Source organism: Setaria italica, chromosome VIII (genome assembly GCF_000263155.2).
Source record: "Setaria italica strain Yugu1 chromosome VIII, Setaria_italica_v2.0, whole genome shotgun sequence".
Taxonomy (NCBI): domain Eukaryota; kingdom Viridiplantae; phylum Streptophyta; class Magnoliopsida; order Poales; family Poaceae; genus Setaria; species Setaria italica.
The window spans coordinates 30655535-30669921 of NC_028457.1; the positions used below are offsets into that span (position 1 = coordinate 30655535).

General features: G+C 42.4%; 2 protein-coding genes across 2 annotated transcripts; both read right to left on the reverse strand.

The window, feature by feature from the left end:
* Positions 1–8999: 8999 nt before the first annotated feature.
* LOC101762265 lies at positions 9000–9754 on the reverse strand. Its single transcript, XM_004979510.4, has 2 exons — positions 9463–9754; positions 9000–9214 (listed from the first exon to the last, which is right to left on the reverse strand). The coding sequence occupies exons 1-2, from the start codon at positions 9665–9667 to the stop codon at positions 9153–9155; spliced, it is 267 nt and encodes an 88-aa protein (XP_004979567.1). The 5' UTR covers positions 9668–9754; the 3' UTR covers positions 9000–9152.
* Positions 9755–12858: 3104 nt separating this feature from the next.
* Positions 12859–13790, reverse strand: LOC101762664. The gene is made up of 2 exons (XM_004979511.3): positions 13488–13790; positions 12859–13234 (listed from the first exon to the last, which is right to left on the reverse strand). The coding sequence occupies exons 1-2, from the start codon at positions 13690–13692 to the stop codon at positions 13173–13175; spliced, it is 267 nt and encodes an 88-aa protein (XP_004979568.1). The 5' UTR covers positions 13693–13790; the 3' UTR covers positions 12859–13172.
* Positions 13791–14387: the final 597 nt, after the last annotated feature.

The following is a 14387-nucleotide window of genomic DNA, read 5'->3' on the forward strand; positions in this document are numbered from 1 at the left end:
CAGATCCACATCTTATCCAGCCATTCACTAATAATTAAAGTAAACCCACGCGGTCCGCGAGATGCAGCGTCCATGCATAGCACTTCCCGCCAAACAATAGGAAAAATTAGAATTCAGAGATAGCAGCTGCTTGCATGAAACACGGTTGCACAGAAATCAGTGGTGCTTGGACGGTAAGTAGTGTGGTGTACAAGCTTAAAGCGGCAGTGAGTCACGTTGGTGTAACAAGCAGTACATCAGCTGGAAGATTGATATGTCTATTGCCCACGCAGCATAGCATTTTATTATGATACATTGAGTTATGTCATATTGTTACTTTAAGTTATTTTTTAAGTATTAGTTGTAGACAATTTAGTTGCAAATTTAAGCGGTTATTTTAAATTATTTTTTATAATGGCATAAGTGGGTAATTTAGATGAAGATTAGGGGGTTACTTTAGCTTATTTTATATAATAGCAGAGGTGGGTAATTTAGATATAAATTTAGGGTTACTTTAGGCTACTTTCTTAATGGCATAGGTGGGTAACTTTTTTAGAAATTATAATAGATCCAATGGCTACGATGTTTGAGTCTACTCGTTGATGGCAAGATGTTTTGCTTGTTTGTGGAAATTTTAAATATGTCTCTTTTTTGTAGAGTGTCCACCTAGGATCCTAGGTGGCTTCGCTTGGAGGCTTCAAAAGGAGCTCCAAAATTAGTAATAGTATGATTTTCTCAAAAGAGACTTAATTCTACCACTATAACTTGATTGGCCGCCCCGGCCTCTACCTTTTGCCTCCATTTGACTATTTGAGTTGGCTGTGAACGATTCTCGGCGCTAGCAACGTTACGTTTGATCCAAATGCCAGCACTCATGTGCGCCACCTGTATTCTATGGGAATGCCATGATGCATGTGCAGTAACAGCGCGCACATCTTGCAGGATTCGCGCCTCGTTTTCACTATTGTGTCATCTTAGCAATTAGGAGCGAAGTGTGCTTTGGGGTGGCAATTAGGATATAGACATTATTCTCGAAGAGAATCTTGAAGGCTTACATTCACCCCCTCCGGTCGCCGGTTCCGATCCTTCACCTATAAATTAGGAGTAGTAGTAGGTAGTAAGTGGCAGGTTAGGTAAGTACCCGTTGATGAATGTTGGCTTGGCGTGATCGGCTCTGCTGGTTCCACGAAGATGCCAATATACAGCAAGGACCTAAGTCCAAAGGGAAAAACAACCAACAAGTGGGTTTGTTGCCGACCGCTAGCTAATCAACAGTGACGTACGGGTGGATTCGTACGTAAATATTTTTTCAATCATGCCATCAGGCCGCTGATAAAATGAGCTTATGGTTGGCTAACCTTTAAAATATTCTTAGAGCTGTTGGCCATTGTGATAACTTTGCACGTGCATCATGAAGATGCCAACATACAATAAGGACATAAGACCAAAGGAAAGAACAACCAACAAGTGCCTCTGCTGATCGGTCAGGTCTCAGAGTTTGAGAAACTGGATCTGACGGATGTGAAATTAATCCATGCGTGGCGTCATGCAAATTTGTTCACAGGTTTGAACAGCATGTAATCTTTTTCAGGCATCTATATGGAGCGTGGGTGTGTTATGTTATCTTCTACTACACATATAACATCAAATTCATTCAGTTTGGCCGAGAGCCCAAAATGCAACGAATATGCCATCCAACGTGAAAAAAAAAGATGAGGAACAGTATACTCTATCTTCGAAATTAGTCAACGAGATGCAGCTTCAAAAGAGATAAGAGCAGACAAGAGGCACCATGGGATGCTGCAAAATTTGGGATCACGTGTGAGGATCCCTAATTAGGAAAAAAGAATAATTGAGCTAGCAACAATAGTAGGACATCTCCATGCTCACCTTGTATAGTAGCCACTGCTAGTGCGCGTGGAACACGACTGCCGGCCCAGTTGGCGCTAAGACATCGTACGTGCATTAAGTCTGAGGTGCTAGGACAGCTTCCTCTTGCTTCCCCACCATATCATGAGCAACGATCTCTTTCTTTCTAACTCATGCTTGACTGTGACGGTGCTATTATATATTATTGCATGATCATCAAGATAAGATCGTATAGTGACTGAGTGAGACATCTATGTACTAACTTGCATTTAAGCCTCGAACTGTGTGTCATTACGTGAGCTGCCTCCTGTCCTCGCCTCTGAATTATTGAACCGTTCCCAACAGCTAGTGTTGGTCTCAAAGGAATTTGACACCAAACAGATTGATAAAGAAAAGAGAATAATACTTGGAATTGGAAAAAGTTGATCTCTCTATACAATGAGGTAGGGCTCCCCTTTTATAGTGACCCATCAGCCACTTTACATTCCGAAAATATCCTTCCTCAACCACTACATTCTTAGGATATGCCATACATAAATGTCATTTGAGGTGACGTGTACAAATTGAACTCTTCCACGTGGTCACGTTTCTCACGCCTCTTGTTTTCCAACCTCGAGACTTCATCTCAGAGGTGTCCCCATAGAACGTGCGAGGTTAATGAGTTCAGTTTCTTTTACTGCCGACGCATAACATGCGAGGATGAACGAATATGAGGAACACTAAATGCCATCCAACGGGAAAAGAAAAGATGAGGAACAGTATACTCTATCTTCGAAATTAGTTATAAAGATTCAGCTTCAAAAGAGATAACGAGGCGTCCAAGACTCGAGTAGCCAGTCAAGAGCAGACAAGAGGCACATGAGTGCATGCATCCACACCTTGGGATGCTGCAAACTTTTATGAGGCTGCAAGCTGCATACATAAGTTTATTTCACCTTTGTTCACAATACTCTTCACACACCATTCACACACGTCTCAGGGAGCTCTGCAGCAATGGTGGAGATCTTAGCTAGACTGCTCACTTCCCTTGTTGTCGCTATTGCCAAAAACACAAGCTCACCTCTGCTATTGCGAAGCAGGCCAATTTGCTGTGGAACTTTGGCGACGACCTGAAGGACATGAACTCGGTGCTGGAGTCCATCTCAGCAGCGCTCCAGGACGCTGACACTGCTAGAAAAACGACCTTTCATCCTCAACAAAAGTCCCGGTAGCTTTTTTACCCGGAACTAAAGAGGTTTTAGTCCTGCGCAAACACCTTTAGTCCGGGTTGCTGTTACCAACCAAGAGTAAAGGGTACGATGGCACCAACCGGGACTAAAGCACCCCCCACGAGTTACTATAAAGGATTGCATCCTCCACTTAGTCAGATTTACTGTGTAGGTGAGATGGTAAGGAAGCTATGCGTGAGGCTTGAGATCATTGGTTCGAATCCCACGCACCGCGCGCGCACGCGCATAGTTTGAGTGAAAAATCATGTCACTTGTGATCGGCCAAGGAGAAGTGGGTGCAGATGTGGCTTAAGCGGCTGAGGCACGCCGCCATAGACATCTCGGATTTGCTCGAAGACTACAAAGACACTAGCGAACCCTTAACAGCAAAGGTGAGTACTTATGCATGTCAACATCTATGTTGTCCATGCTTCCAATGCAATAAGAAGGACTACTCTTCCTAGCGGACTCTTCACAACCACTTGTAAAGCTATGTGTTTCTCAATGCAATTTCGTAGAAGGCAATGGATCCAACCAACCGACTAAATCATTCGTCCTTGCCAATGATGTGCTTCAGGTTTTCTATATGAAGGACATGTGACTACTAGAAAAACGATCTTTCATCCCTAGCCTTAGTACCGGTTGCATTTGGAACCGGTACTAATGTAAACTGTCCGGAGCGCACCTCGATGACCCCTTTAGTACCGGTTGGGGGCAACAACCGGTACTAAAGGGTGAGCATTAGTACCGGTTGTTACCTTAATCCGGTACTAAAGGGCTACCCACCCTCTATTACCGGTTGGTGGCATCAACCGGTACTAAAAGGGATACCCTCTAGCACCGGTTGCTGCCACAACCCGGTACTAGTGCGGCGCCATGCGGAATAGAAGGTAGATCGATTGTACATGGAGGGGGAACAAAGGGAGAAAGGCAAATCATCAGCTTATTATCACATGGTAGACTAGTCTTTAAAACATGTTTAGGGAAGAGCACATTACGTTTATCTTGTTTTGCACAACAACAAATGTGACCTTTAGAAGATAGCCCTCCTCTAATTAAACTAGTGCACTATTACAGGATGGTATCGCACGCTTCCTTTTTCCCTATGAAAATGAAGTTTTTAATGATCTGATAGCAGCTAGCAAAACAAATGATTGCAAAGATGTTTGCAGATGATAATGATACTTATGACCACTCTGATGATGAAGAGATAGAGGAACATTTGGTCCGTCAACGTATTTCAAATTAACACGTCAAATCGCACTCAAGACCTCTCACCAACTCCTCCACCAGTTTCCAAAGGCAAATCAACTTATTATCGCATGCATGGTAGTGTCTTTGAAACATGTTTAGGGCACAACACATTACGTTTATCATCTTTTGCACAACATTAAATGGACCTTTGGAAGATAGCCCTCCTCTAAACTTGTGATGCATTGTAATGATATGTCATGTATATATGTCTCACTTGTATCATAGCTGTTAAAGTACCACGTCAAATTGCACTTGCGGTGAGATCTCTCTGACCAAGTCCTCCACCACTTTCCAAGGCAAATCAGACAAACTCCTTGTTATATTCCACATATTGGTTTCATCCTTATATAGATGTCCATTTATACTCCTTTGTTTGTCTACTCAACTTATCACATTGTCGTAGTGTCTTTGAAACATGTTTAGGGAAAGTCCATAGTGGAGGGTAGTAAATGTCAAAGGGAGTTTGTAAGGATAAGACAACACAAATTTTGTAAGGGTATTCTAAAGCATTTGATTCTAAACTATCCGCGAGACCTCTCACCAACTCCTCCACCACATTCCAAGATAATATACCATCAAATTCCTTGTAGGAGTTTGGATGTTGGACCAACGGGAAGTTGACGAAAGAGTGGGACAAAAATGTGACTCGATCATGTCATTGTGGGCAAAGGTCCTGGTAGCTCATGGAACAGATCATTTGAAGTACACAGGATAGGGAGGCAATAGTCGGCACAAGGAGAGGCATGACCAGAAGCTTGAAAGAAGTAAACTTCAAAGCTAGGAGGAATGATATTCTTGCTGGTTCAATGTGTCTTCTTATAGATCAGTTCATAGATCTTATGTATTTGGCTGTGATGAAAGCTATGGAGCCCTCCCAGCCCCTTCGAGTTGATGCTAAGCCCAATCTAAACTGCACATGGAATGTGAAAACTCTTTCTGCAATGAGCCAAGCTATCAATCCATCCCTGTGAGGCAACATCTCGATTCTGTGGCTACTGACTGAGGTATTTGGCATAGAGTAGACCAATGGTGCATTGTGAATAAGCTTATTAGAATGTGAATAAGTCATAATTCTTGCTCGTCCTCCATTTGTTCGCTCTCTGTTCTTTTGTTTACAAGGGACTCGGTTGATCCGCGGGACCTCTCACCAACTCCTTCACCACTTTCCAAGGCAAATCAGCTTATCACATGTGGTAGTATCTTTGAAACATGTTTAGGGCACAAGAGGAAGGCATAGTGCTGGAAAAACGGTTAATGGGGTGGCGGACGGCGGGATGCTTTGCATTCTCGTACGAAGGAAGCTCCATCAACTAGATTGGCGGTCAAGTTGCATGAAGCAGATGCCACAGTCGACGGAGAGAGCATCTGGGTCTAACCATAATAACACAAGTCTTTCCTTTAGATAACATGCCATCAGATTCCTTGCAAGAGTTTGTATGTTCGACCAACAGGAAGTTGACGAAAGAGTGGGACAAAAATGTGACTCGATCATGTCATTGTGGGCAAAGGTCCTAGTAGCTCATGGAATAGATGATATCATTTGAAGTACATAGGACAGAGAGGCCATAGTCGGCACAAGGAGAAGCATGACCAGAAACTTGAAAGAGGTAAGCTTCAAAGCTAGGAGGAATGTTATTCTTGCTAGTTCAACGGTGTCTTCTTATAGATCAGTTCATAGATCTTATATATTTGGCCGTGATGACAGCTATGGATCCCTCCCAGCCCCTTTGAGCCGATGCCAAGCCCAATCTGAACTGCACATGGAACGTGAAAACTCTTTCTGCAATGAGCCAAGCTATCAATATCCATCCCTGTGAGCAAACATCTTGATTCTGTGGCTACTAACTGAGGTATTTGTCGTAGTGTCTTTGAAACAAGTCAAACACCTTACCAGGGATCAAGCTCCACGAGAACGAGAGCTACTTTCAGTTCCAGGATATTAATCAACAAGTCAAACACCTTCCCAGGGGATCAAGCTCCATGAGAACGAGAGCTACTTTCAGTTCCAAGATATTAATCAACAAGTCAAACACCTAACCAGGGGATCAAGCTCCACGAGAACGAGAGCTACTTTCAGTTCTAGGATATAGGCATAGCTGTGAGGGGGGCCACAACGCCCCTTTATATAAGGGCTACTGGTTTTGCCCTTGCCTTGTGAAGTTGTGCCACATAACTCCCAAAATCCCTCAAGAAAGATAACACCACAAACAGGAAGCCAAGTAGCTATGGAACCTGTGACAGATATAGCTTCCTCATTATGTGACTCATGTCATTGTGGGTGCGGGGTGACCTTGATCTACAACTTTGTAGTTGAAATATTTTTCATTTGGTGTCATCTTGGTGCTCAAATAATCGACACGAACTAAAACTTGGCACCACACATTCAAAAAATAATAAATATTTAATATGAACTCAGATATAGATAAACTTTATATCAAAATTGTTGATATAAGTTCAAATTGTTTTCATTTGGAGCCATCTTGGTGCTCAAATAATCGAAACATTTTCTAGATCTAAAATTTAATTTTAGATCTGAAACTTGTGTCGATTATTTGAGCACCAAGATAATACCAAATGAAAAATGTTTGAACTACAAAGTTGTAGATCTCGTCGAGATGTACAATTTTCATATAAAGTTTATCTCCATCCGAGTTCATATGAATTAGTTCAACCGGCGGTAAGGCTGCTACAGTGTAGCTTCCGCCGTTTCAAACGGCGGTATAGGTTTAGATTAGCAATTTTTTTTAACCCATATATTTTTGCAAAATACTAAAATAAAAATATAAAAATAAAAAAAATCTAGTTTTAATCAACAATGACTAAATGTTAGCCCGGTTATGCCCCATCTTAGGTCTAATCATGGACCAATAAAACATGTGCTAGACTTCACGGCCACCGGATGCGTGTTCGACCATGTAATCGTATGCTATACCTCACAGGAGGTTGAAAATGGCCCGAAGGGGTACAGTGGATGAAAACGTTGGGGACGCTCGGAACACAAGAAAATGACCACCAGATACGTGTTTGGCCATTGTAACTATGCGCTATAGTTGATAGATTGAAAGCGGCTCGAAGAGGCATCAGGGATGGAAACATGGGGAATGGTCGGAACACTTGAAAATGGCACTGGATAAGTGTGCTTATTCCTTGCAAAACGCTGAAAATGGCTCGGAAGGGTCATCGAGGATGGAAACTAGGTGGTCAATAAGTGAAAATGGGCAGCGGACATGTTCGGTCATGTAACCGTGTGCTATAGTCCACTAGAGGTCGGAAAGCTGCCCTAGGGGCTCTAGAGACGAAAACGTGAGGAACAGCTAAAAGGTTACGTGTTTGGTCATGACAGCCCTATTAGGAAGCGATAGAAGTGGAAAGATAGCTGGTTTCAGATTGGCAACCCATCTTTTGCTTCCCCTTACTTCCATCCGTAATCCATGGGCATCGAATTTAAAAGTATACAAATCACTTTTAGATGTAATTGAGGGTAAAGAGGGGAGGTTTCGTGAGACTCTACAATGTTCAAATTGTTCGTTCGTTAGGAGGCCTCAGCTACATACATCATTGCACTTCCGGTTGACACCAATTTAAATGGTTCGTCTAGCCGCTACAAGGTATCATCAGATATAGAAGAATTAGAGACTGGGGGTAATAGCAAAAATGGAATATAACTCGTTCGAGAAAGTGGGTGCAGGGCAGTGGGGTAAGGTAATTGAAGTAACTAGCTAGTTTCTTCCCGAAACTTCCCAAGAAAAATCCCGAATTGGATCCAAAATTGACGGATTAATCAACCAAAATAACCGTGAGCAGCCACAATGTTATAAGTCCCTTCTTCTTGACCTAATTTGTAACCCTTATTAGCAGACTCATTTTCACTGGTTTCCCTGATCAAACTAGAGGTTACCAAGGAACCGTGTGCTCTAGCCCACAGGTGGCCGAAAACGGCCAAGAAGGGCTTCGGGGATGGAAACAACGTGGATGGTCAGAACACGTGAGAATGACCACGGGATGCATGTTTGGCCCTATAACAGTGTGCTATAGGAAGCCGGAAATGGCCAGGAGAGTCACCAGGGATGAAGATAAAGGGATGGATGGAACACGCGAAAATGGCCACCAGTGATTAGTGGCAGGTCTAGAGAGATATCTCATCAAATCGGTGAGTTATATCCGATTTAAACGAGGATAAAAATGAGTGTATTTTCCACCCATCATGTTGACTTTTCGCAGCTATACTGCCTTTAGTGTGTTGTATTGTTCCCATGACACCAAATCTCCAAGGCCCGAGAAAATAAGGAAAGTGATAGCAGCCCAGAAATCGACCAAGTTTCTTTCCCACTTTGGCATTCCTACTAGGATTCGGAATACTCTTTCGCATGACAATCATAATTATCTCCCATAATCCAAAACTCACAAAAACATCAAAAATCCGCCGAGAATAAATTAAGTAAAAAACATGCACACACAGATAATAATAATAATAATAATAATAATAATAATAATAATAATAATAATAATAATAATAATAATCGTGTTTCTATAAAATTGCTAAGGCCAGAGACAATACATAAAAATATTAGACTGCTCATGACACATATCACGGTGGACAGTGTCTGTGTCCTTATTACAAGCAGCGAGAGGAATTAAACATGCTTGTCACCACACACACGCGCGCACAGATGCACGACACACATATAGTTGAGACCAACAGATGGACCTCGACTAGAGGTCGCCCCATATGGTGAACAATTTATTGGAGATAAACATGAACATAACTTGGCCATAGCTTGAAGCATAGCAACATATGCCTATGAATGGCATTCATGCTGGTAGCAATGCAATCATATCGTTTTAGGCTTGTCCAGGTTCTTCCATCTTAGCAAGCACTGCCATTTCTTCCATCTTAGCAGCAACTGTCAAATTGAGATATGGAAATCCCATTAGCGCATGAGTTAATTTTGCAGTGGAAATAGAGTACAAGATGTCTGCATGATGTAAGTAATATGCCTGAAGTTGTGAGATGGGAAGTGAAGTCAACAAATTACATTAACGGAAATGCATGGAAGGCCACACATACGTATTAGTCCACGATATGCTACAAAGCTTGTATGTACATATAACAAATTAAATGCATTGAATAGAGTGAGTTTATTGAATTTACCAGAATCGGACAGAACACATGGGAAACAGCAAGTGTTCTTGCAGAGTGAGTCGGAGCCACCTGCAGTAATACAAGCAAAACAACATGCTTTTGCCCGGGCGGATACGCAGCAGCTGCACTGTGCCGCGGTGGCCGGGTTAACATTGAGGCTCAAGATGACCAGGCACATGATCACCATCAAAGCGGTAGTCCTCTTTCCCTCCATTGCCTCCTCTTGCTGCTACCTTCCTTGGTTACCTAGCTAAGTTTATTGGTTTTGTGTTGAGAGGTGATTCTTGAATGGACGTTGCCGGCTGCAATTTATAGGCAGCTGCGCTATGTGATGATATGGACAAGGTGCAAATGGGTGGTCCAATGGCAAGGAAAGGGGGTATTCTGCTTGACATTCGCATCAGACAAAGCCCAATGGCAACTGCTGACACGCGATTAAAATCAGATCCACATCTTATCCAGCCATTCACTAATAATTAAAGTAAACCCACGCGGTCCGCGAGATGCAGCGTCCATGCATAGCACTTCCCGCCAAACAATAGGAAAAATTAGAATTCAGAGATAGCAGCTGCTTGCATGAAACACGGTTGCACAGAAATCAGTGGTGCTTGGACGGTAAGTAGTGTGGTGTACAAGCTTAAAGCGGCAGTGAGTCACGTTGGTGTAACAAGCAGTACATCAGCTGGAAGATTGATATGTCTATTGCCCTGTGCATAGCATTTTATTATGATACACTAAGTTATGTCATATTGTTACTTTAAGTTATTTTTTAAGTATTAGTTGTAGACAATTTAGTTGCAAATTTAAGCGGTTATTTTAAATTATTTTTTATAATGGCATAAGTGGGTAATTTAGATGAAGATTAGGGGGTTACTTTAGCTTATTTTATATAATAGCAGAGGTGGGTAATTTAGATATAAATTTAGACACGTTTAAAAAAATGTATCTACAGTTTCTGACACGGTCCGTGTGGAGACGCTCCAGACATGCTTTACTCAAGCGCATCTATACTTCAGTAGAGATGAAATAAAGCGTATCTAACATAGGAATAAAGCGTATCTAGAGGAGGTTTTTCTTGTAGCGAGGGATGAACCATTATTGGACGAACTAGCACACTTGCTTCTACCCGCTCCCCCACACCCCACAACCGCCCCCAGTGTGAGCGTCCATGTCTCGATCGTTGCTCGCGTTAAGCGGTGCCGCCGCACTGCACCACAACGACAGAAGCCACACCACCGGCTGCATGTGACAGCGGGGAGCACCCTCACCACCTGCCCGCGGGGAGCGCTTACGCCAGCCATAGTGTCCCCATAGAACCGCCGCGCGAGCCTGTGAGCCACCGACTGCCGTGCCCCCAAGGGCCATCACCGCGCCACCCGAGGATGCTGTCTACCCGGTGCCACGCGCCTCTGCTAGCTGCCTGCACCTGGGCCGCCACCGGTCGCCTGCACAGCCACGTGTTGCAGCCGCCCCCTGCGCTGAGCCACCCCATTTCACGTTGGAAGAACCACCTGAGTCTCGCACGCCGAGGTCTTGCTGGTGACGACCATGGCCTCCGCGATCATATGAAAAAGTTGTCAACTACAAAGTATTAGGCCTCGTCGATCTCTACAATTTTGATCGAAAGTTTCTATTCATCCGAGATCAAATGAAAAAGTTGGTACTCAAAATATACATCCATTAATCTAGTCGTGCTAATCCTTACCACAAATTAAAAAACTAGCATGTGTCTGTGTGTTTGTGACCCTAAACAATCACAAACGAATAACTTATCAACTTCAAAATTTAGCTGATCAGGAGTCTAGGCAACCTCAAGGGTATAAATATGTGCACCCTGAGGCTTGCAAGATTTTATCTCTCGATTAATCAATGCAATTTTTGGGCACCACGCAGCCAAACCCTTAGGAGTAGAAGTAACGTAGCTTTTTGTTGAGTATCTTCTTGCGCGCAGGGCTGCATCAGCTTCGATATCCGACGAACTTGTAAGTACCGTCATCCGGTCATTACGTTATCTATATTAAAAGTTTCTAGACATCATCCAATATTCTAATCTTTTATCGTGTGGCTATTATCGAGTTATCTTATATTGTAAATAAAACTTGCTAGGGTTTGTCCAATATTCCATTTGTTTTTGGCGTAACTGCTTAATTAGATCTGCTTAGGTTGTTCTCATTGGCTTCTAGTCTTGTTTAAACGTTCACAAGTTATTTGATCGTATCGGCAAGTTCGACCTTGCATGCTTTTATCGCTTTATCTATACTAGGTCCGATAGATCTTTACCCCTTCCCCTTGTATTGCTAGCAGTTGGATCCATAACGTTAGAACGATACTGTTGAGAGCTGATGCATTGATTTAGTATCATCCATATCTCATAGAATGTATCATGGTTAATGGCAATTTAATGAAATTATAAAGGATAATAACAATCGTGCTTTCGGCGTTCCAAAAATCAATCAAGAATTCATCATGGTTGTGCAGTGTATGGAAACCTTATGGTAATAGTTAGATGGGAAATGTTGTATTATGTAATAAATCCAGGTACTTCACAAATCATGATCGATGGATGTCTAACACTGTTGAAAGAGATTGGAATAAAGCAGACTCACCTCAGACTATGCACCATGTCTGAGTGACCCACCTCACCTTGCCAGGTCACTGGTCTTGCCAGCACACAAGCTATGATGTTGCCAGGAGTGGTCAGTACACAAATCTAGCTACCAGTCGGATCGAAGGGCAGGCATTTGCATTGTGGTTGTGCTTGAACATGGAGATGTCTTGCGATTGTCACGCACCATACATCCTCTCTCAGTTTCACTCCGCCTCACACACGGATAGGACACCAGGGACCCGACACCATGCATGCCGATTTCATATTATTAATATTTATTTTTTGAATGGTTGTTGAAACTATATATATAGTTAGTCCAATCTCACGTTTCCGATTATAAAAATTAACATAAAGAGATCGGAAGGGAGAGCACTAGAGCCGGCATTTATACAAACTGGTATGAATAGTAAAATCTAGAATTTATAAATAAAAAATTGATTTGCACATCTATGCAATAATTAGTGGTTAGTGGTAGGTCTAGAGAGATATCTCATCAAATCGATGAGTTATATCCGGTTTAAACGAGGATAAAAATGAGTGTAGTCTTTTCGCAGCTGTACCGCCTTTCCTTTCATGTGTTCTATTGTTCCCCTAACACCAAGTCTCCAAGACTCAAGAAAATAAGGAAAGTGATAGCAGCCTAGAAATCGACCAAGTTTCTTTCCCCCTTTGGCTTTTCTACTAGGATTCGAAATCCTCTTTCGCATGACAATCTTAATTATCTCCCATAGTTCAAAACTCACAAAACTATCAAAAATCCACCGAGAATAAATTATGTAAAAACATGCACACACAGATAATAATAATAATAATCATGTTTCAATAAAATTGCTAAGGCCAGAGACAATACATAAACATATTAGACTATTCATGACACATATCACGGTGGACAGTGTCTGTATCCTTATTACAAGCAGCGAGAGATGCTTGTCACCACACACACGCGTGCACAGATGCACGACATACATATAGTTGAGACCAACAAATGGTTGCCCCATATGGTGAACAATTTATTGGAGATAAACATTAACATAACTTGGCCATAGCTTGAAGCATAGCAACATATGCCTATGAATGGCATTCATACTGGTAGCAATGCAATCATATCGTTTTAGGCTTGTCCAGCTTCTTCCATCTTAGCAAGCGCTCCCATTTCTTCCATCTTAGCAACAACTGTCAAATTGAGATATGAAAATCCCATTAGCACATGAGTTAATTTTGCACTGGAAATAGAGTACAAGATGTCTTCATGATGTAAGTAACATGCCTGAAGTTGTGAGATGGGAAGTGAAGTCAACAAATTACATTAATGGAAATGCATGGAAGGCCACGCATGCATACGTATTAGTCCACGATATGCTACAAAGCCTTGTATGTACATATAACAAATTAAATGCATTGAATAGAGTGAGTTTACTGAATTTACCAGAATCGGACAGAACACATGGGAAACAGCAAGTGTTCTTGCAGAGTGAGTCGGAGCCACCTGCAGTAATACAAGCAAAACAACATGCTTTTGCCCGGGCGGATACGCAGCAGCTGCACTGTGCCGCGGTGGCCGGGTTAACATCGAGGCTCAAGATGACCAGGCACATGATCACCATCAAAGCGGTAGTCCTCTTTCCCTCCATTGCCTCCTCTTGCTGCTACCTTCCTTGGTTACCTAGCTAAGTTTATTGGTTTTGTGTTGAGAGGTGATTCTTGAATGGATGTTGCCGGCTGCAATTTATAGGCAGCTGCGCTATGTGATGATATGGACAAGGTGCAAATGGGTGGTCCAATGGCAAGGAAAGGGGGTATTCTGCTTGACATTGGCATCAGACAAAGCCCAATGGCAACTGCTGACACGCGATTAAAATCAGATCCACATCTTATCCAGCCATTCACTAATAATTAAACTAAACCCACGCGGTCCGCGAGATGCAGCGTCCATGCATACACTTCCCGCCAAACAATAGGAAAAATTAGAATTCAGAGATAGTAGTGTGCCAGCAGCTGCTTGCATGAAACACGGCAATCAGTGGTGCTTGGACGGCAAGTAGTGTGGTGTACAAGCTTAAAGCGGCAGTGAGTCACGTTGGTGTAACAAGCAGTACATCAGCTGGAAGATTGATATGTCTATTGCCCACGCAGCATAGCATTTTATTATGATACATTGAGTTATGTCATATTGTTACTTTAAGTTATTTTTTAAGTATTAGTTGTAGACAATTTAGTTGCAAATTTAAGCGGTTATTTTAAATTATTTTTTATAATGGAATAAGTGGGTAATTTAGATGAAGATTAGGGGGTTACTTGTAGCACTACATGAAGGCGCTGAGGTGGG